We start from the raw sequence: 21,624 nt of genomic DNA on the forward strand, positions 1-21,624 counted from the left end.
AAATGGCTTGAGGATGAGTGAGGTAATGGAGAAGGTACAGACTGGTCTAAGCTGACAGGGAGGTGACAGTAATGCAAATAACTGCACATAACATCAGTGAACAGATCTCTGAACACACAATGCGTCAAACCTCTAAGTGGATAGACTACAGCAGCAGAAGACCTAATACATCTAATAAATACCCAATAAAGTGAGTGTATATTTTCAAATAGAACATGCAAAATATGTAACTGAGGTGAAGGGTATAGCTCATTAAAGTACAGAACCGTATAAACATATTTACACTTACACAATGAGGCAACATAAAAGTAGTACAGTAGTATGTATGTGAAAATAGCAGTGTATAACAATATGTGGAAAGTTCTACATTAGATGTAGAACTGACATTACATCACTACTGACATTAGATCAATGATTGCAATTTATTACATACACAAAAAAAGATTACAATGTTATATAGAGTGCCATCTGTAATGTTTAGGACAAAGACATTTTTTTATTTGGCTCTGTTCTCCACAATTTTAGATTTGTAATCAAAAATGCATATTCTCAGGAAATATTGAAGGGCATGTTTACAGACTTTGGTTTCACCATATTGAAATTACAGTGTGTTTTATATATAGTAACAATAAACATCATATTTTTCTCAGCTTTTTCTTGCCTTTGGTTTGTATTATTGTTGGCATTAAACATGAGGGCCAGAATGTCCAAATTCCAATGAATGTCAAGGAAGCCATTATGAGACTGAAAAATTAAAATAAAAAGTCTGTAATGTCTGCTTTGTTATGCCAAACCTTAGGTGTAACAAAATCAACTGTTTGGAACAGCATTAAGGAGAGAGAACATGTAATGGGGCATAGGGCATGGCAAGCCAAGTAAGACCTCTACAGCTGATAGCTGAAGAATTCTCATCATAATGAAGAAAAATCCCAAACATGTGTCCAACCGATCAGAAACACCCTTCAGGAGGCAGGCGTGGATGTGTCAGAGACTACTGTCCACAAAAGACCACAGTCATGTCTCAGTGGGTCACAGACTTCAACCAGTCATGCAGACAGAAAATATGCAGTAAACATGACTGTAATTTACATCACATAAATATGTCCCAAACATATATGAGAACTTGCACTTTGAATCGTTTGTTTATGAATATTAAATTGTGGTGTACTGAGCTAAATTAATGTTTTTATCCCAAGCATTACGGAGGGCATTGCATATTACAATTCTTATGAACATATAAACACAACAACAGCAACAAAAATATCAATGAATAACTATATATTGTTGTTTGTAACAATATTAGCATGGTGGATATGCATAGGTATTAAAGGAGACTGGGCTTGGGACTGGGGCAGTTGGAATAGCCAGGGCAGGAGGGAAGGTGAAGGCTGGGTCTCCTGAGGTACTGGTATTGTTCCGATTTTGCCAAGGACTTCACAGACCTCTTCGGATGTACATCTGCGCCTACCTGGGAGAAAATATAGACGCCTCCACATGCTGATCACCTGGAGATATCAAAGTAACGTTAGTTATCAAATGTATGAAAGTAACCAAGAGACCTATACTAATTATACTGTGTGCCTAATTATACTACAATGCCTGGCATTACAGTCATTGTTGTACTAAACAAAGAAAAAACAGAACAAAAAGTATATGTATTTACTGTACATTCATATAATTTAAGGTAACATGGGTGTAAATATTGTATAATATAATAATTGTGGAAACTGCTCTATTATTTAAGTACTTAGCTGGGCAACTACATAATATGGGCAAGTTAACAACAACAACAATAATAATAATAATATATTAATGGAAAATAAAGGAACATATACCAAGATGTCTGAATGACAGTAAGTTAGGCCAATGTCAATAAACAATTGCCAGTGAAATACGAGCAACAATAATACATTTTATGTCTAAACCTTCACGAATCAAACGTGTATACAAATTGTCAATACTATTAATGACGGTGATATTTTAAAACCGTAATGTGATAGCATGTTAATGTAGCTGGCTACGACGTTGAGAAGCAGACATGCAGAGACATTATCCCGTTTACCTGTAATTTTCATAAAAAAACGAACAATTGGAACATTCAAAATAACAATAATACATCGGGAATACCTCAACAACATGAATATCATTCGAGGACCCGTTAATGCCAAAATAATTATCTAAATAAGACTTACCAAAAGGAGCCCATGGATAAGAACTTCCGTTGAAAATGAATGGGAAAAGTTAAGGAATCCGCGCTGTAAGGACGTCATTGGTTTTTCTCGGAACAGCGCCGCGATATCAACGTGCGGCCCAGAATATATCGCATCCGAAGTGATAAGAACTTCCGTTGAGAATGAATGGGAAAAGTTAAGGAAAGTTAACGCAAGGAGGTCTTGGGTTCGAATCCCCGTCGGCCGGGGCCTCTCTGTGCGGAGTTTGCATGTTCTCCCCGTGTCTGCGTGGGTTTCCTCCGGGTACTCCGGTTTCCTCCCACAGTCCAAAGACATGCACGTTAGGCTGATTGGAGAGTCTAAATTGCCCGTAGGTATGAGTGTGTGAGTGAATGGTGTGTGTGCCCTGAGATAGACTGGCGACCTGTCCAGGGTGTATTCCTGCCTTTCGCCCAATGTATGCTGGGATAGGCTCCAGCTCCCCTGCGACCCTGTTCAGGATAAGCGGGTTCAGATAATGGATGGATGGATGGACGTTGACTGACCGCAGCTCAGATAGATGTTTTCAGTTACTCTGGAGGGCGCCATCACGCAAGCTATATGCATCGATGCACTTGAGGAGAGACCGTAAGAGACATTTAATTTTAGCTCGGCTTGAGAACAGGTAAGCCATTAGAAAACCCAAATAATAATTTACGGTATGATATCTGTGACTTTTATAATACATAAATAACACTTCAATCATTTTGCTAAGCTAGCAAGCTAGCGAACACTAGTAGCCTAACATTAGTTAACATAAACATGAGAGGAATACTGCTAGCTGAGTCACAAACAAGTGTATACAGCTAAGTATATCTAACCCTATATCGAAGTAGTTTGCTTTGTTGTATGATTTGTCTAGCTAATATATGTTGGCCAGTAACCAGAGCAGCATTTAGCCAGCTAAGTTACAGCTGTTATTCGCTAGAGCTAGCTAGATGGCTAACGATGGCTACCTTACCAAGCCAGTGACCGTTATTTCAAATGGAATGAACTGGAGAGGTGGGAAGAGCGAGGGGTTTCTAGCTAGTGAATATGGTGCCCAGTGCACTGTAGCATTCATTTTACATTTACATTTTAGTCATTTGGCAGACGCTTTTAATCCAAAGCGACTTACAAGTGCATAGGTTCTACCACAAGTCAAAGCATCACATCCAGAACTAGGAAAATACACCTGGACTGCTGTTCTAAACATATAGTCGTCATCATAAGTGCAATTTTTTTTTTTTTTTTGGGGGGGGGGGGGGGGTTAGACAGGGATAGGGGTATCAGAAGGGGGGGGGGCGGGGTAAATCAGGAGGGAGGACTAAGGTAGAGTTTGAAGAGGTGTGTTTTGAGTCTGCGTCGAAATAGGGGGAGGGATTCTGCTGTCCTGACAGCGGTAGGCAAGTCATTCCACCACTGAGGAACCAGAACGGAAAACAGGCGTGAACGTGCAGCTCGACCGCCAGGTGCCCGTAGAGAGGGAACTGTAAGGCGACCAGAGCTGGCAGACCGGAGTGGTCTAGCTGGGGAGTAGGGAGTGATCAGGGATTGTATGTAATGTGGGGCAGTCCCCTTAGCAGCCTGAAATGCCAACACTAGGGCCTTGAATCGGATGCGTGCGGCAATAGGAAGCCAGTGGAGGCCAATGAGAAGCGGGGTGACATGAGCCGACCTGGGCTGACTGGTGATCAAGCGGGCTGCAGCATTCTGGACCAGCTGGAGGGGCTTGATGGCGCACGCTGGGAGACCGGCTAGGAAACTCAGAAACTCATGCATCTTCTATGAAAGGAAGGGTTTTACATTCATTCAATTGGGTAATGTTATGTGATCTCTGAAATGTGTATTTTAGCTCTGAGCTGCCCTCCAGCGCTCCCCTGTGCGGTCTCCTCTTTCTGAAACACTTATAGAGGGCTGTTGGATGAGTTTATCAAAGCATGTTTTAAAAAGAAAAATTAGAATTTTCTTGGGAATGGCCTTAACCTGCCTGTTCCTTAGGGAGGTAAAGCGGATGTTTCAGGAACGATACATCCGGGATTTTGCTCCCTGGTACAGTTTTTTACGATCACTTTGGCGCTAATAGTCGCAATTTTCATTGTGCATTGTGCATCCACATCTTTGAAGCAATCTTGCACTTCCAAACTCTTTGGTTCAAATTCCTAATTTATCATGAAATACTATAGGAAAATTTGTTTCAGATCACTCACACACAGGATACCTATAGCTTCACTGTTTCGTTTTTTTTACAACACTTTACTTACTTTTTAAAATACTTTATACAGGTCTCAAATCTGTTATAAATGTAGGGAATGGTGGAAAGATCTTTGTTTGACATTTATTTTGCTAACAAGATTTTTTTTCCTCTTCTTACACACGTCTTTTCGTAGTGTTCTATTAAGAAAATGTGCGCCGAACAGATGACTTTATGAAATATTGTCTTTTGTGTGCGACACAACACTATTTATATGTTTTTGTATTTTTGAGGTTTGCTTTAGCTAGTCAACTAGGCAATATTATGAGCAAGCAACGTACTTGGCTATGTAACTAGCTGGCTATATAACTGAGACATTTGAGACAAATTAAAGTTTAGCTAAACACGCATGATTGAACACGTAAAGAAACAAACAGAACGTGTAGCTGTCCAAATTCCCGACAAGCGATCGCTGAAACTCTGTATAGGCTACTATTGGTTCGTATCCAAGCGGAGAATTCATATCTAGTTATAAAACGACACGAGTTCGTTATCGTTAGCAACAAGCAAATTCGCTATTGCCGAATTTACCCCGAGAAAAATTCGTGGAGCTCAATATCGCTAATTTGTTTGTTGCTACCGGTAGCGAACTGGTATTGTTTTATAACTAGGTATGTAGTCTTCGCTTGGATAATAAGCAATAGTGTACAGGTTTTCAGTGATCGAATGTCTGGAGTGCAATATGGCCAGCGGCAATTAGAACAAATTTTCACCCAATGTATTGTTATCCAGCTGTGCAGCGTTTTGATACAGAGTGACAGCCCGTCAACTGTATATTTAGAAATGTAAAGACTATAAACACGGACTGAGGGTGAGTCAACATGTCAGTGAGCCTTTTTCAACGATATGAAAGGATGTACAATGTTTTTACACAAAAATCTTACCTATTGTACCTTTAAACAATTGTCCATGCCAGCTAAAGCTGATATTTGGACTTCAGTATTGTATTATGTAGTACTGTATTTTTGTTTATAACAGCACTTATGTGTATTTTACTAGTTATGGATGTGATGCTTTAACTTGTTGGATGCACTTGTAAGTCGCTTTGGATTAAATGTGTCTGCCAAATGACTAAAATGTAAATGTAAAAGTATGTTTTTATCTGCGATGCCTGTTTTTCAGTCTGTATTTTTCAATGTTTTATATGAATTGTGAATTAAGATTTTACATTGTGAATGTGCACACGACTAGGCCCTTATGTCATGTGTCCTTCACTGTTTCCGTAACAACGGAGAATGTAACTTGTCGCTTGTTGTCGTTGTCCCCTGGTATGTGCATGTAATATTGTACAGTTATCTTTCTAACTTCATGTCCTATTTTATAAAAACTAGTGGAGGGACTATCGATGAAAGGGGCTGTAATTCCTACATGGTTTACCCAGTATGGATGCCATCAAATTAAAGCTGAAAGCCTGCACATTAATAGTGGTTGTTTTATTTGAACTGTTAATTTGCTGGAGTACAGGGAGCACAACAAAAAGTATGTTACTGTCCAAATACTTATGGACTGCACTGTATACTCTGTCCAGTTTGTAGATGACATCTGAAACATCAGCCACGGAGCTCACTGATGTCCCAGACGAAGGTCAGAGGGAAGTCCTTCATCCTCTCCTGGAAGACTTTGTCGAAGCGTTCACTCTGAGCCACCGTAAGGTTGTTCTTCCAGTCCCCAATTGTACCTGAATCACAACAACGCATAGATGACTATGACCTTCAGTGGTAATGTAACAGTGATAGCCAATTGTATTGCTTTAGATTAAAAAATGAAATGATACAATTAATCATCAGAAGTAAAAATAATATTGCTATTATTATTGTTATTAGGGATTTATTTGGTAAGATAACATCTGACAGAAGAGTATCAAGTGCTGAAAATGATCATATAGAAAACCGCTCCCAATCTTATTGCAGTGTTCCATGGGGAATCTATAAGAGAAAGCATTTGAGCTATTGAGACTATAAATGTAACAGCGGGTAAAGTGGGCTGAGTGTAGTACACATCCTCCTTCAGGGAACTGACAGACTGAGTCGGGGGGCAGAGGATTGGAGGGTTGGAGTTGATTCCATTTCAGTTTGCTGAGTTCAGGAAATGAACTAAAATGAATTTTGTGAATGGGGAAAAAAGGTAGTAATTTTAGCACCATTTTACTGAATTACTTGAGAGTGCAGACAATGGTGCTGATTTATCTAAACACCTTATTGCAGCGATACAATTGAGAAACTTCTGAACTTTATTCATTTGTGTTAACATTTGATGCATTTAGGACAGCCTCTTCCACCTTCTATACAGATAAATACTCAACAAACAGTGAGTTTGGATATACAGATGGATAGGTCTACTCGCCTTGGGTTTTGCCTGTGAAGACTGCATTTGTGTTAGAAAATATAAACCAACATGAAGAGAGAAAATTAGGCCATTTTGAAGCGGGGAAATCGAAAAGAGGGGAAATAGCTTGTACAACAACTTGGAATGTCCTAAAAAAGAAAGAAACTGCTGGCGTACTGAGCCATCAGACATCAAATAGGTCGACTAAGGACAACAACAGCAGTTGATGACAGAAACATTGTGAGAGCAATAAAGGAAAACCCCAAAACATCAGTCAGTGACAATCTCCACAGGGCAGGGGTGAAGGTATCTCAATCAACCGTTCAAACAAGACTTAGAGAGCAGCAATATAGAGGCTATACCACAAGACGCAAACCACTCATCAGCAGTAAGAATCGGAAAGCGAGATTACAATTTGCAAAGAAGTACAGAGATGAGCCAGATAAGTTTTATGGACTGAAGAGACCAAGATGAACCTCTACCAAACTGAAGGAAAGGCCAAAGTGTGGAGAAAGAAGGGATCTGCTCATGATCCAAAACATACAAGCTCATCTGTGAAGCACAGTCATGGCTTGGGTTTGCATGGCTGCTTCTGGAGTGGGCTCACTAATCTCTATTGATGATGTAGCTTGTGATGAATTCACAAGAATTGATCATTCAGGATGAAATTAGCCTCTGCACTTTTACCACACCTGAAGTGTTTGATTATGAATATCTGGCTACAAGAACGAGATATGGCAGCAGATTTTCACAGCTGTGCAGAGAGCTTCGGAATTCTTTCTTGATTTGGCTCCATCCTTCACAATTTTGAAATCACTAGTTCACATTGATGCAGTTAATTAATGTATGTGCAGTTGAATTAGAGATTGGTAGTCAGAGCCCACTTGCTTAATAGCGTTCTTCATTGTTCTCTCACTGATTCTGCAATCTTTTTACATTACATTACATTAATGGCATTTGGCTGACGCTCTTATCCAAAGTGGCATACAGTTGATTAGACTAAGCAGGAGACAGTCCTCCTCTATGCTACGCTACAGACCGCACTACTTTGTTGCAGCAAGCGACATTCCTCACCAGCTGTACTTACAGTAATTGGGGAAAAAAAAAAAAAATCTAATTTGTCGTTTATGAAGGAACATTTCCCAAAATATTAAAAGGGAAATTAATTCATATCTTTTTCTGAGGGACCTCTGGATCTGCTACATTCAGCCCCCAGAGGGCGCTAAAACCCTTTTTTTGTGTTTTGAAATGCAAAACAAAATTATTATTGTAATGGAAACGCAAACTTAAAGAACCAAATGGTCATAAATACCCCACTGCAGTCACATGTAGGAGTCACATGTGGTAAAACATTTTAATGAATGCTCATTTACTCCTATTAGTAATGTTGACAGGCTAATTTAGACTTACAGTTTTTTTTACAATCGTTTTCACACTTGTCTCAATACCATGTCCACTTTTTCAAAACTCTTCACTCAGTGTGCTTTTGAAACACGCACCTGAGCACGTCAGTTAACCTTTGGTGCAAAATGCACTTCAACCATCAAAACACTTCATATTTCACCCAAATATGACTCATGCTGCCATAACTATAGCATATGCTTTCAATCATTAGACTACTTTGTCACTCAATGTACAATGAACTACAAAACACAAACAACTTGGAGCATTGCTAAATACATATACAGTGGGAGCAATAATTATTTGATCCCTTGCAGATTTTGTGGGTTTGCCCACTTACAAAGAATGGAACTGTGTATAATTTTAATCATAGGTACATTTTAACGTTGAGAGACAGAATATCACAACTAATCCACAATAACAACATATCAATTTTTATAAATTTAATATCATATTTTCACATGAAATAAGTATTTGATCCATAGAACAATAAGACTTAATACTTGGTGGATAAACCTTTGTTGGCAAGCACAGAGGTCAGACATTTGTTGTAGTTTTTCACCAGGTTTGCACAGATCTTGGGAGGGATTTTGGTCCATTCCTCTTGGCAGATCCTCTCTAAATCCTTAAGGTTCCGAGGCTGTCACATGGCAACTCCTTTATTATAATCTAATGGTGTGGTAGACCATATTTTACCTAGATGCAGTGTGTTGGTTACACCTTTTGTTATGGTGCATTAGAATGAATCAAGAGTATTAGTGATGTTCCCCTGTGTACTTTATTGTGGTGACATTGGCTCAGGTGGTAAGAGCAGTCGTCTGGCAGGCGGAGGGTTGCCGTGTCGATTCCACCCTGGGTGTATCAAAGTGTCCCTGAGCAAGACAAGCAACCCCTAAATGCTCCTTACCAGCTGTTTTGTGCCCTGCGTGGCAGCCAGTCGCCATTGGTGTGTGTGTGAATGTGTGTATGAATGGGTGAATGAGAAGCATCAATGTTACAGCACTTTGGAAAAAGGTGCTATATAAATGCAGACATTTAGCATCTATACAAAAGTGATCATACTTGCATTGAAATGTGCATGTAAAAAGGGTAAATATAGATGTAGTTGTCACTGAAGAGATTTTTCCTCTATTACTGCTGTATATGTACTGTTGAAACCCCTGGCTGTCATTTCAGTGAACAACCTACCCAGGTGTTTGTTGTTTGTGCCCCGTTACCACATATACAAAAGGGGCCACCTTTGGATTGGCATTTGCATTCTTTAGCCTTGGTGGGGAAGATGGATGCAGCCAGAGGTAGAGGAAGAAGACGTCGTGGAAGAGCAAGAACAGTTGTGTCACAGTCATTGATCATGTGGTAAATCATGGTCTGTCCCTGAGGGAATCAGGTTGAGGGTTCAACCAAACTTGCCTAGATCCACAGTGGCTTCAATAGTGAGGATTTTCAGGCAAACCAACAGGTACTATACAGTATTTACAGCATTCTGACTGAAGGAGTTCAATTGATGTGTATATTACAGCAGTACTGTGATTTGAGAAGTCTCCAGATGTATCAGTGCACATTTGTCTTTGACTCACTACAGGACCCAGCGGTTACCTCACACAGTCATACAGGGGGAAGGGGAATAATGTTTACACCTCAACAGGAGGATACAATAGTTGGGATGGTCATTGTCAACAACAGCATCAGGCTAAGAGAAATACGCAACAACATAATTGCAGATAAGAACATATTTCCAAACATTGACATTGTAAGCACTACAACCATTTCAAGAGTGCTACAGAAACATCAGATCAGGATGAAACAGTTGTACACTGTCCCCTTTGACAGGAACTCTGAGGGTGTCTAGGAACTCAGGTACCAGTAAGAAGTTTATGAAGGTATATGTGAAGGTTTAGGACCACCACCCACATGAACAGATGTCACTTCTAGATGCAATGGCTGCTGGGTGTATGGACATAACAGTGGAACACATCCAGGGCTGGATAAGGCATGCAAAAAGATGTTTTCCTTGGTGTATAGCAAGAGATAACATTGGGAGTGATGTTGATGAAAATCTATAGCCAAATGCAGAGGACAGGATGGATGGGCCAGGCCAACAGTAGACTTCTGATACTGATAGGCAGACAATATATGTGCAAATTGCTGTATTTAGTGGAAATATTGTTATTTGGTATGTATTTGTTATTGATTGTAATGTATTTTGAGTAATTGATTGTATTGTATTTTTCTTTTCTGAATTACAGTATATTGCACTGTGAGAACAAACGTCAAAATACTGAAAACCCTCTGAAGAATACTGTTGCTTTTGTGATTTGTTTCTTTATCATATATTGTTTTACATTACACAGTAAAAATAGTTATTCTGGGTTTCCAATATTGTAAAACATTCATTAATTTACAGTTTACTATAAATTTACCACACTCAGTCATGACATCTATTATGAGAGGCAAACCAACAAATCAAAAGTTTATTTAGCTGCTTGGCTTGAAATATTTGTGGATGCAAAAATAGAGGAAAGGGAAACACATAATATATGTATTTAGCAATGCTCCAAGTTGTTTGTGTTTTGCAGTTCATTGAACATTGAGTGACAAAGTAGTCTTATGGGAGAAAGCATATGCTATAGTTATGGCAGCATGAGTCACTTTTGGGTGAAATATGAAGTGCATTTTGCACCAAAGGTTAACTGATGTGCTCAAGTGCATGTTTCAAAAGCACACTGTGTGAAGAGTTTTGAAGAAGTGGACATGGTATTTAGACAAGTGTGAAAACGATTGTAAGAAACTGTATTCATCAGTGTTATCATCAGGCAAGAGTATAAGAGTAAATCACTCCACAGCTTCTCAGAACTGTATCAGAGGGCAAGGCCAGTGCTTTCACCACAAATTTCACACTTCTGCAGACGCCCTTCAAACAGAAATGTCCACAGGTCCACAGTTTCCATTTCAGATTTTAATCTTCTGTGAAACATCAGTTGGGTAGACTATTGCCAACTTAACAGTAATCACATAGCGCATGCTTTTAGACTTACAACTGCATGATGAAATATCCTAGAGCCCAGAGAGAATGTGTCATCTGCTCTTTTCTGACTCGTGTTTGTTGGGACAGGAATGCTGCAATCAAGAGAGAAAAGACGATGTGGGACAAAGTTACGCTGCCAAAATATCACCGGTGAGCCCTGCAATCAACTGTGTCACCATTGGTCGAGGTTTTCTTGAACCAAAGCACTAGTTCTGTCAACATTTTATGACGTTTTCCCCTTTTTATTGGTCTTAGATTGTCTCTGTTGTCATCGCACCGGTCTAAACCGCCAGAATCGTTCCAGTCTCTGCTCTCAGTATTTTGAAATTGCCACATCGCCACAGTGTTTATGCTATTGATGATGATTAATACGGATAATGATATGCATATGATTTAAAACTAACAGTCTTTAACAACATGCTCATCAACTGTGCCCCCAGGATGCTATAATAGTATGTTATATAGAAGATTATTACATACAGTGCCCTCCATTGTGTTTGCCTCTGCACTCAACTGTTTGACATTTGTAATAAAACATTTTTTATACATTTTGGTTTCACAATGTAGAAATTACAGCAGTGTACATCAGTCCCCCAATTTCAGGGTACCATAATATTTGAGCACAGCAGTGTTATGTAAATGAAAGTAGTCATACTTTAATGTTTAGTATTTTGTAGCATATCCTTTACATGCCATGACTTCCTGTTGTCTGTGACCTATCAACATCATCAGAGTCTGGATATCTTATTTTCAGGTTGTCCTGCAGGCGATACTAATACTCTTTGCATTTGAATGGATGGATCTCTATGGGAATTGCGGGCTGGGACTAGATTCAGTTGTAAATTATGCTGATAACATAGAGGGAACACATTTGTTGGCTAAAGGGGTTTAAGTCATCAAGGGTCCAAGGTATTATCAAATGAGCCTCAAGCCACCATACCGCTGGCACATATGCTGTAAATAAATGTTTCTCCTGACAAGTTCCCCATGTTGAACTCAACGGAAACAATATTAACTGTTAACCAAGTGAAATGTTGTAGCTCCTGAATCCTGCTTCTCCCTCTGGATTTGGATGCGGCTATAAACAGGACGTAGCCTCCGCCAATCACCTTCTGCGTTGTTCAATTCGTTTTTAGTAACAAACTCCCTGACTGGGAGGGGTCACTGTTTGATTATAACTTATTTGATTATCCCTGTTTTCTATATGTATTATAAAGTGCTACACAATGTACATAAAAAATACAATGCATAAATATTTAGTAAATGATAATGATAGTTATCCTGCACTGGCCACTGAGAGAGCACAGACTACAGAGTACGAGGGACCAAAGATGTGGGCACTGAGAGGAACAGGAAGTGAGACTCACGCTAAAGGGAGCTGGAGTCTCTAACAGACACACACACCCGTCAGGCACATATGGCTCTCACTCTGATACTCTTCCTCTTCTTCCTCTTCCTCACTGTGCTGCCAGGTAGGACTTGTTTTTCATACTGTATACTGAACTCTGGAGCATTGTAGCAGAGAGACTGTCTGTGCCTTAAACTTGAATCAATGAGTTAAACTGAAGATTGTTGTTAACGGTACATCAAACTGCTATGATGTGGGTTAAGTGTCTTTTTGCGAATCATAAATATAAGCAGACCATTGCTACAGACTTGGAATTCATGCGCAACTTTTTTTTTTCTCTCTTGGGTAGTTTATTTTAACCAATAATGTATAATTAATACAAATCTAACTTTAGAAATGCATTTTAAACTGTAGGCATTAATGGCAGTTTATATTTTTTGTTTATTCTGAGAGATTTTAATTAACCCTTACACTGCATTTTCCAATTTTCTTAACATCGAAGCCATTAAAACCACTTCATTAAAAAAAGTACATTTCATGAGGATTAGCTGATAACAATTTCATGTTTGTGATAATTTTAGTTTCACCAAAAAGGGAAGTTGAGGTGATCTTGTTCTCTAAGTGTCTGAATTAGCTTCAGACCAGCTAAAATGGGTTGGGTGCCTACTGTGGTGAGTAGAGGTTATTAACCACAGGAAATAATGCTGTTTCTAGCTCTGCTAAAATAAGGAAAACTGAAAGAGTGGAAGGAAGGCACATCTGTGTGTGCGCTCCCTCTGAAAGTTGCATTTAAAACCACCTGTGATGGTATGTTCTATGTTCTTCTGAAATATCATTATTTTCGTTTTGTGATGCCATAGTATAATTTTTGAAAGTCAATGATCTCATGAAATATCCAAGAAACGCTTCAAAATCAACTCCAGTGAAATATTTCCCTTGCTCTTCAGTAACAAAAAACATAAAAACAATTATATGGTATTGTCTTCACTTGGTGTTGACAATCAACCATTTTATTTTCACACAAGGACATCATAACAACCTGTCCAATGATGCATTCATTATAATACATTGGGGTGTTAGTGGTTTGTTATGGTGGATTACATTACATGTTATTTAGCTGACACTTTTATCCAAGGCACTTAGTTGATAAGCCTAAGCAGGGGACAGTCCCCCCTGAAGCAATGTGGGGTTAAGGGCCTTGCGCAAGTATTAGTGGCGTTCCCCTGTGTACTTTATTCAAACATGAGAGAGAAAAGGGGAACAGATCGAGGTGGTTGGGTGGAGGATTGAAACCCAAAACACACAGGACGGTTCACACTTAGCCTGAGAGTCAGCTGCCCTGCAGACTGCACCACACTGTGCTCTGTAAAATACACCCACACTGATGATGTGTGTGTTTCCCTCTGCAGATGCTGACGGTGTGTACACAGTGAGGAAAGTAGTTGTACAGAGAGGAAGATCTGTCACCATCCCATGTCTCTATGATAGAGAATATAAAAGTCATGTGAAATACTGGTGTCATGGTACAGACTGGTATGTCTGTAAAACTGTAGTACGCACTGACTCTCCAACAGTTAAAGGTGAAACATCAATCACTGATGACCCCACCCATCATGTGTTCACTGTTACCATGAGAAAGCTTCAGATGATGGACTCTGGATCTTACTGGTGTGCTGTAGAGATCCAGCGCGCTGGAGATAAGGGAGCATATCTGTACCTGTCAGTCACTGCAGGTAAGATGGCTGCAGCACACACTGCACTCAGTGAGACCTGCTTCCTCTTAATAATGGCATCTTCACTATTCCAGTGTTACCCAATCATACGCTGCGCAAAAACTTTCTACTGCAGATTGCTGCACTGTGGGTAAATGAGTGATCTTACCTCTTATGCTAGCAGTATTAAATTCTTCCAGAACATGTAAAAGTCCAGGCAAGTCATTGCTTCACTGCAGAACTGTTGGAGTATTTGGACTCTGCACCTCCAGCAGGATGGTGCTTTAATTGCATTATTTTGCTACACCATTCCCAGTCTGTATCCAAGACAGTATCAATACGACAGTTATTTGCTTTGGTCTACAAGTGACTTATAGAGTTTGTGTATCAATGAATGTTGTATATTTTTGTTTTTATTCTGTGGTGTTCAGGCACTCCTGGACTCTGGGTTAAGCAGCAGGAGGTGGCCGGTGTGGAAGGGGGCCATGTCAGTGTGCTGTGTCACTATAATGAACCGAGACGCATGAAGATGTGGTGCAGGATAGGGGGCTCCTGTGTGCCAGTGAATTCTGGTAAATCTGGAAGATCAGAGTTGAAAGATGACCGCTCTAAAAAGGTCTTCACTGTGACGGTGAGGGAGCTGAACATGGAGGACACAGGCTGGTATTGGTGTGCTGCTGGAAAACTACAGATCCCTGTTCACCTCACTGTCACTCAGAAAACTACAACGGCCACAGTCACCACATGTAAGGAACTCAATCCCAGCCTGTATAAGAATGCATTCTATCCTCAATTTTCCAATGATCCTTTCTTTCACTTTATGTCAGTGAGGGTTGAGAGAAACAGAATGTTCTAAATGTCATGTTGTGAAACCCTTTGGTGCTAGCTAGTGCTCTCTCACAGACTGTAGGGTGCACACCAGTGCTGAGTTCTGTTCTTACCACAGTGTCACAACACTCATGCACACATTCACACACACACACACACACACACACACACATACACACAAACACACACAAGCGCATACATTCGCATTCACACAGGCACATACATACACACACACACACACACACATACACACAAACACACACAAGCACAAACATTCGCATTCACACAGGCACATACACACACACACACACACACACACACTCACATAGATACAATAACACTATACATAACACCATAAAATATTCATGAAAAATTATTAACTTTATTAATTAACATCATTTTTTCCTCCACTCTTCATAGTACCCCATTCTTCAGCATCTGCAGCACTAAGCACATCTCTTCTGGTTTCCACAGCAACCACAGCAGCAACATCCTCCAAGCCTTCAACCTCAAATCATTCAACAGTCTCAACACCTCTCTCACCTGTTCCAGCAACAACCAATTACAATAAAAGGTGTGGTACCCATGATGGAAGAGCCAGTAAAATATTCAAATCTGTTTCTTTTTAAATCAAGAAGTTCAGTATAAAAACAAAAGCATTAACATTAGTAACAAAGTAAAGTCTAGTTTTTTATTTAAGTTGGTACTTTTCCTGACAAATGTGTCTCAAAATCCCCCCCGTCTCAAAGTCAGTGAGGCCTTTTCCTCCGAACTCCACTGCTGCTGCTAGTTCTGTGGCAGCTCAGGAGATATACAACGGATAGGTCCATTGTCTCTATTGGTCAGTTTGCGTTCCAGCCGTGCCAATATCCACGATATAGCCTACGCACTGCTAAATCGAATGTTTAAAATTACTCAGTGTTTGTACATTACGGTTATCTACTTTGTAAACATTATCATCATCACGCCTCTAGTACCCCCCCAAAGTAAAGTAAAAATTCGTGAGTTTAAAGTGTCCTATGATTTCGAAAAGAGCAGGAGCGAAAAAATAAAACTGTTGGGCAACATCCTCGGATCGAAATACCAAGAATAGCACCAAACCCCGGTGAAACTAGGGTTAAGGTAGTTTTAAGCGTAGTGGTTAAGGTAAATGATTGGGACACGCAAGATCGCTGGTTCTAATCCCGGTGTAGCCACAACAAGATGCGCACAGCCGTTGGGCCCTTGAGCAAGGCCCTTAACCCTGCATTGCTCCAGGGGAGGATTGTCTCCTGCTTAGTCTAATCAACTGTACGCTGCTCCGGAAAAGTGCGTCTGCCGAATGCCGATGATGACGATGAAACAGGAATTGAAACACAGTTATTTCAATTCCTGCACGTTATCCGGCAGTGTCCCGATGAACGTCCACAACAAAAACTCATCAATTGTGTGTCAGTGTCGTCTGGTGTAACGTAAACTAGCTAGCCAGCTAACGTTAATGCAGTGGGGATACCTTATTGCAATAGCGTTGCTTAGCTAAGGTTAGTGCAGTGGGGATATATTATTCCTACTAACGTAAGTACCGTTGCCTCGTTTAGTGGAGTGGGGATACGTTATTGCTAGCCAGTTCACAATACCGTTGCTTAGCAACTAATTAATTACTCTTGAGCGGAATAATACATTTTTACCATAAAACATAGTTCCATTAAAAATACATAAAAGTATGTCTTGTCTTTCTTTAGTGAAATTTTGAAAGATAAATGTGGTAACCATTGTATAAAAGCGTTATGGAACTTGAACCTGTGGAACCAATATCGATATCAATATACCAATCGTGGATATTGGCACAGCTAGGTGGTGTAAAGGCACTCCGCTTCGCGTCTTTTCTCAGACTTCAAAAACAAAAGATAGTTCGAAAATTAAAGACATACCTCTCGATATGCCATGACATTTTCAACAAACATTGTCAATCAGAAAATTTAGGACATCATTTCAGCTCCAGCATACTCAATTGCCTGCGATGAGCCAGGCGAGGTGAACTATATTGAGCAGACAGCGCTGCTATGCAGGTATGTGAACTGTGATGGGCCGCAGGAAGAAATAATTGAGTTAATACTGCTGAAAGGCGAAACAAAACGGTATTATTGTGATGGAAACGCAAAGTTAAAGAGCCAAATAATCAGAAATACTCCACTGCAGTCACATGTAGTAGTCACGTGTGGTAAAACATTGGAATGAATGCTCATTGACACCTATTAGTAATGTTGATAGGCTAATTTAGGCTTGATAGGCTGTTACCTTCATTATAAGGCTCAAATATGGTTTGCGGCTCCAGACAGATTTCCTTTTGGCCAAAAATTGCTCTTTTGATCCCTTGTAGTCTCTCTGGTACACGCTGCATGTACTTGGTGTCCCACATGACCCCTAGTGCTTCCATTTCCTTTTTCACTACCTGTTTATGGAGTCCAACAGTTTTCTCTGTGCATGTTTGTACTTGTCTGTGCTCTTCTGAACTGATGGAGAAGGCTGCAGTACTCAGAGAGACTCCTGTGTCATTTGGGCATTTCAAATGGGCAGAAAATTTCACACACCCTGTTGCTGCTGTTCAGTCCTTCAGATCTCACAATCATCCTGATGGCACTAGGGATGCTGTTACTGGTGGCAGCTGTTGCCACGGTTACCTGGAAGTTGTGTAAGAGACACAGTGAGTATCCACATGAAGTACGCTGAGTGTGAAAGAATAGTGTGGGTCAGTGGAGGCTCCTCCATAGAGGTGGAGGAGGCCTGGCCTCCCCAATATTTTGAGAGAAGAGAGAGATTTAAAAAAAACAATAAATATATTTATTTTATTTATTTATTTGAACAAAAAACATATTTTTTATTTTTTATATTCATATTATTTTAGTTTTGTTCATAAATCTAAATTTTCCCATGGCTAAAACCCTATATTGCAATTGTAAAGCAACAGGCCAGATTTCCCTATCAGTTTGTATTAAGGGAGGCCAGGCCAGGCCAGGCCTCCCCTAGGAAATGAGATTCTCATAGAAGTCAATGTAATGCATTTTTTTTCATGCCAATATGTGATTGGCCAGATCACTGAAAATGGGTGGGCAACGGAGGCCTGGCCTCACCATGCATTGTGTCCAGGGCTGAAAGATTGACATTTTGTTCGTCCAATCACATGCTACTGGTTCATTTGGAATCAACTATCCTTTCCTTTCCTATTCAACACAGAAGCCATTTTGAGAATTCGCTAGTCACTTCAGTCAAACAAACACTCGCCATAGTGGCTACGAGTGTCCTATCAACTTGTGCTTTTCAGGAAATTTAGAGAACACCCCTGGCTATCATCCCTGGAGTTTATAGCTCATTTGGCCAAACACTTTTGCTTAAAACTACCTCGGAATTCGGCGAGATTCTAGTGCAATTTGAGATCTTGGGCTGGAGATATGCAGATTCCAGATACTAGGGAGTGAGAATGACATTCAATAGGTCATGTTAGACACCATTTGGGATTTATTGAACAGTTTTATTTTTAATGTAGTCCATTTCGTTTTATTACAAGTCAATTTAATAATCTTCCATATCAAATTACCGAATTGTTGCTCTGTGAGGAAATTCACTCTAAATACGAATAGAGTGCTGCCCTCTAGTGGATAACGTTAACGTTAGATAAAGCCAACTGGAACCATATTTTTACATATTTTATATTAAATATATTGAATAAAACTACATATGATAAAGAAAGTGTTATCTTATCTTTTTTATATGCTAAACTTGATTAAATTGGTGATTACATGTTGAAGCTGTAGAAGAATGAAAAATGTAAGCTAAACAAAATTGTTTTTAACTACATAATTAAAATTCCTGCCTTTTACACATGTTCACTTGGCATTTATATTACATCCAAATGTCATTTCTCAGCTTAATTATCAGGCAGGCTCATAGACTTACAGCAATGTCATTTCTTCAGGAAGGCACAAGGCTAAGCTCTGCACAATGAATTTCATCAGCCAGAACTTTCTGACTGTAGCTTACACTCCAAATAGTATGCCTTTGGCCAGCACAAAGACAGATAAGAGAACAGGGAACATTCCATCGCGAGTGAAGTGAGCAAGCGGAAAAAAATGGCCTCCTCAATTCTGGAAGTCACCAGCCTCCACTGGTGTGGGTGCTGTATGTAGGAGCAGTCAGCACAGCATTAGTGAAGTGCAGTACACTGAGCACAGGAGTTTCACAGGCAGTAGGGGTCTCATAGGGGCCCTCTCAGCTCTGTCATGATCACACTCTCTTATCACAGCTCATCCTGTGTCTCCTTACAGAGGGAGTCCAGCCTCACGCAGGAGCAAGAGAGGAACGGAGCAAGGAGCTGACGGTACGGCCGTTTTATACTCTGCACTCTGAGTGTCAGTTAGTGTCAGTCAGTATCAGTCAATGTCAGTCAGTGTCAGTGAGTGTAGTCAATGTCAGTCAGTCAGACAGTCAATGTCTGTTCACCATATTATTTATGAGAATACATTTAATAACATGAAGTATTGTTTAACAATTCGTCTACATATTTGCGGGATTATTGTACAACAACATCTCCGTTTATATTCATCATCCTAAATCATATTTTTTGGGCACTCCATGGAGCATCAATCAAACAGCTGTTTGTTTATTCGTTGTAAGAGAGGCTTTTGTCCGTTTTTGCAAATTGACTCTTCGTATATGATACGTGAGAGGTAATATTTCATTACATTACATTACATTGCATTGCATTGCATTTAGCAGACGCTCTTATCCAGAGCGACGTACAAAGTGCAAATTAAACACAAGAACAAGTGCAAAGAGGACCTGAGAGGACAGTATAGTTCCGAGTCCTAGTGTAAACATGCAGAAAATCAGAACCCTTTAAGAGTACAATCAACAACAATCAATTTCGATTTATTTTACACAGTGGTATCTGTTGTGTATCATTTTCGACTTCTCTCGTCGCCAAATGTTGTGTTGCACTTAGGAAGGGAGAGAACCCGTATAGCGAGATACAACAATACAACACTTTAATAAGTATAACAGGGACGACGCACGTCCTTAAAGCAGCCATACCCAGCCACAACTCCCGGCAAATCTTTATACCTTTTTACATCCTGTTTCACTTCCCGTTTACCTGGTCTTACGTCACGAGCATTAAAGGCACAGTTTATCATTTCTCTAGTTAATGTGCGTACGCATGGGTCAGAGTTTCCGTGGAGGACCGCACATTTTTCCGTCAAGTTCGTTTTTTATAAATGCCAAAGTTTGCTTAGAAAGTGGAGTAAGCATTCTTTTGTGCCTACGCAACGTTTATAAATGAGGCCCCTGATCCGCAAAACACAGAACTGCAGAATGGAGAAGGACAAACAGTGATTGTGGGGGTGTGGGCATGTAGAAGAAATGACTGCTAGAGTACAGTGTGATAGTTCTTTATTCATATATACAGAAACTGTACTGCACTTATCAAACTAAACTACGTTCAGAAAAATCTGAAGTTGAATACTTTCAGCCACACTTTCAGTTTCTGGTTCCAGTAGCAGCACCTGCAAAGTAACGGTTTAACTGACACAGACTAAGCTTCGTCTGGACAAGATTGTGTTTTCTATAGGACAAGCTTTTATCCCTGTTCATAGCAAAATGTGTGCATTTGTTTTTTTTTTATCTCTCTGTAGCTTGATGTTGTTTCACTGTTACTTGTTAATGGGCTGACTTGCTTGTCTCTGGTCCACCAGTTGAACGGCCCTTCTGTACAATATGAAAGGTAGAGGTCTGTACGGATAGACCAGCTGTTATGAGTTCAACGTTGTGTCTCTCCCCTGGCAGACTGCAGACCCTGAAGATGAAGTGACCTACAGCACAGTGTTCACCAACACACAGTCATCACCACACAGAATAAGTCCACATCAGTCACAGGTTGGGTAGCGGCTGGATTTCTCACACATTTATATAGTGCCTTTGCAGAGAATCGTACTGTTAATATTCAGTCTCATCTCTTCTTTCCTACATGTCTTTAGAGATCCTGTATTCCTTAGAAATCACACTGTATTTTGTTTCAATACGGATAGTTTAATACGGATAGTAGCAAATATTACACTTGATCATAAGACAGCCTCTGTGCCTGCTTGTTGAGGGAAAATGTTCCAGAATGTTCACTAGTGAGTTAATGTTGTTCTCCTCTGCTCTGGTAGCAGTGGGAAACACGGACAGGGTTGGGGTCGATTCCACTGTCTGTTCAGTCAGGCAATGAAATTACATTAAAAAATATATATATTTAATTCAATATTTGACAATCAATTTATGTATTGATTAATGGGATCATCCTCAATGGGGAAGTTTTCACATAATGTACTTGAATTGACTGAATTGTCTGAATGAAATTGAGCCAACCCCCTAACCGTGCTCAGTAACAGAAACATGTTCCCCTTTACTGCCCCAGCCGTCTGAAAACCCTGCAGATGAGGTCCTGTACAGCTCAGTCGTCCGGAAAAATCTACAGGTGAGATTGTTCATCATATCTCAGAGTCAGCTACACAGCCAGTAAATATCAG

General features: G+C 40.0%; 1 protein-coding gene across 1 annotated transcript; it reads left to right on the forward strand.

The window, feature by feature from the left end:
* The first annotated feature begins 5,978 nt into the window (after window positions 1-5,978).
* Window positions 5,979-20,913, forward strand: LOC133121424 (polymeric immunoglobulin receptor-like). Its single transcript, XM_061230587.1, has 4 exons — window positions 5,979-6,027; window positions 13,952-14,275; window positions 14,686-15,000; window positions 20,900-20,913. Exons 1-4 carry the CDS (start codon window positions 5,979-5,981, stop codon window positions 20,911-20,913), a joined length of 702 nt encoding a protein of 233 aa, XP_061086571.1.
* The last annotated feature ends 711 nt before the right edge of the window (window positions 20,914-21,624 follow it).

The sequence above is a fragment of the Conger conger genome, chromosome 2 (genome assembly GCF_963514075.1).
Source record: "Conger conger chromosome 2, fConCon1.1, whole genome shotgun sequence".
Taxonomy (NCBI): domain Eukaryota; kingdom Metazoa; phylum Chordata; class Actinopteri; order Anguilliformes; family Congridae; genus Conger; species Conger conger.

Coding starts and splice junctions, on each gene's coding strand:
- LOC133121424 (XM_061230587.1), top strand. CDS start 5,979: ATGACATCTGAAACATCAGCCACGGAGCTCACTGATGTCCCAGACGAA. Junction 6,028..13,951: donor CACTGATGTCCCAGACGAAG/GTCAGAGGGAAG, acceptor TTCCCTCTGCAG/ATGCTGACGGTGTGTACACA. Junction 14,276..14,685: donor GTACCTGTCAGTCACTGCAG/GTAAGATGGCTG, acceptor TGTGGTGTTCAG/GCACTCCTGGACTCTGGGTT.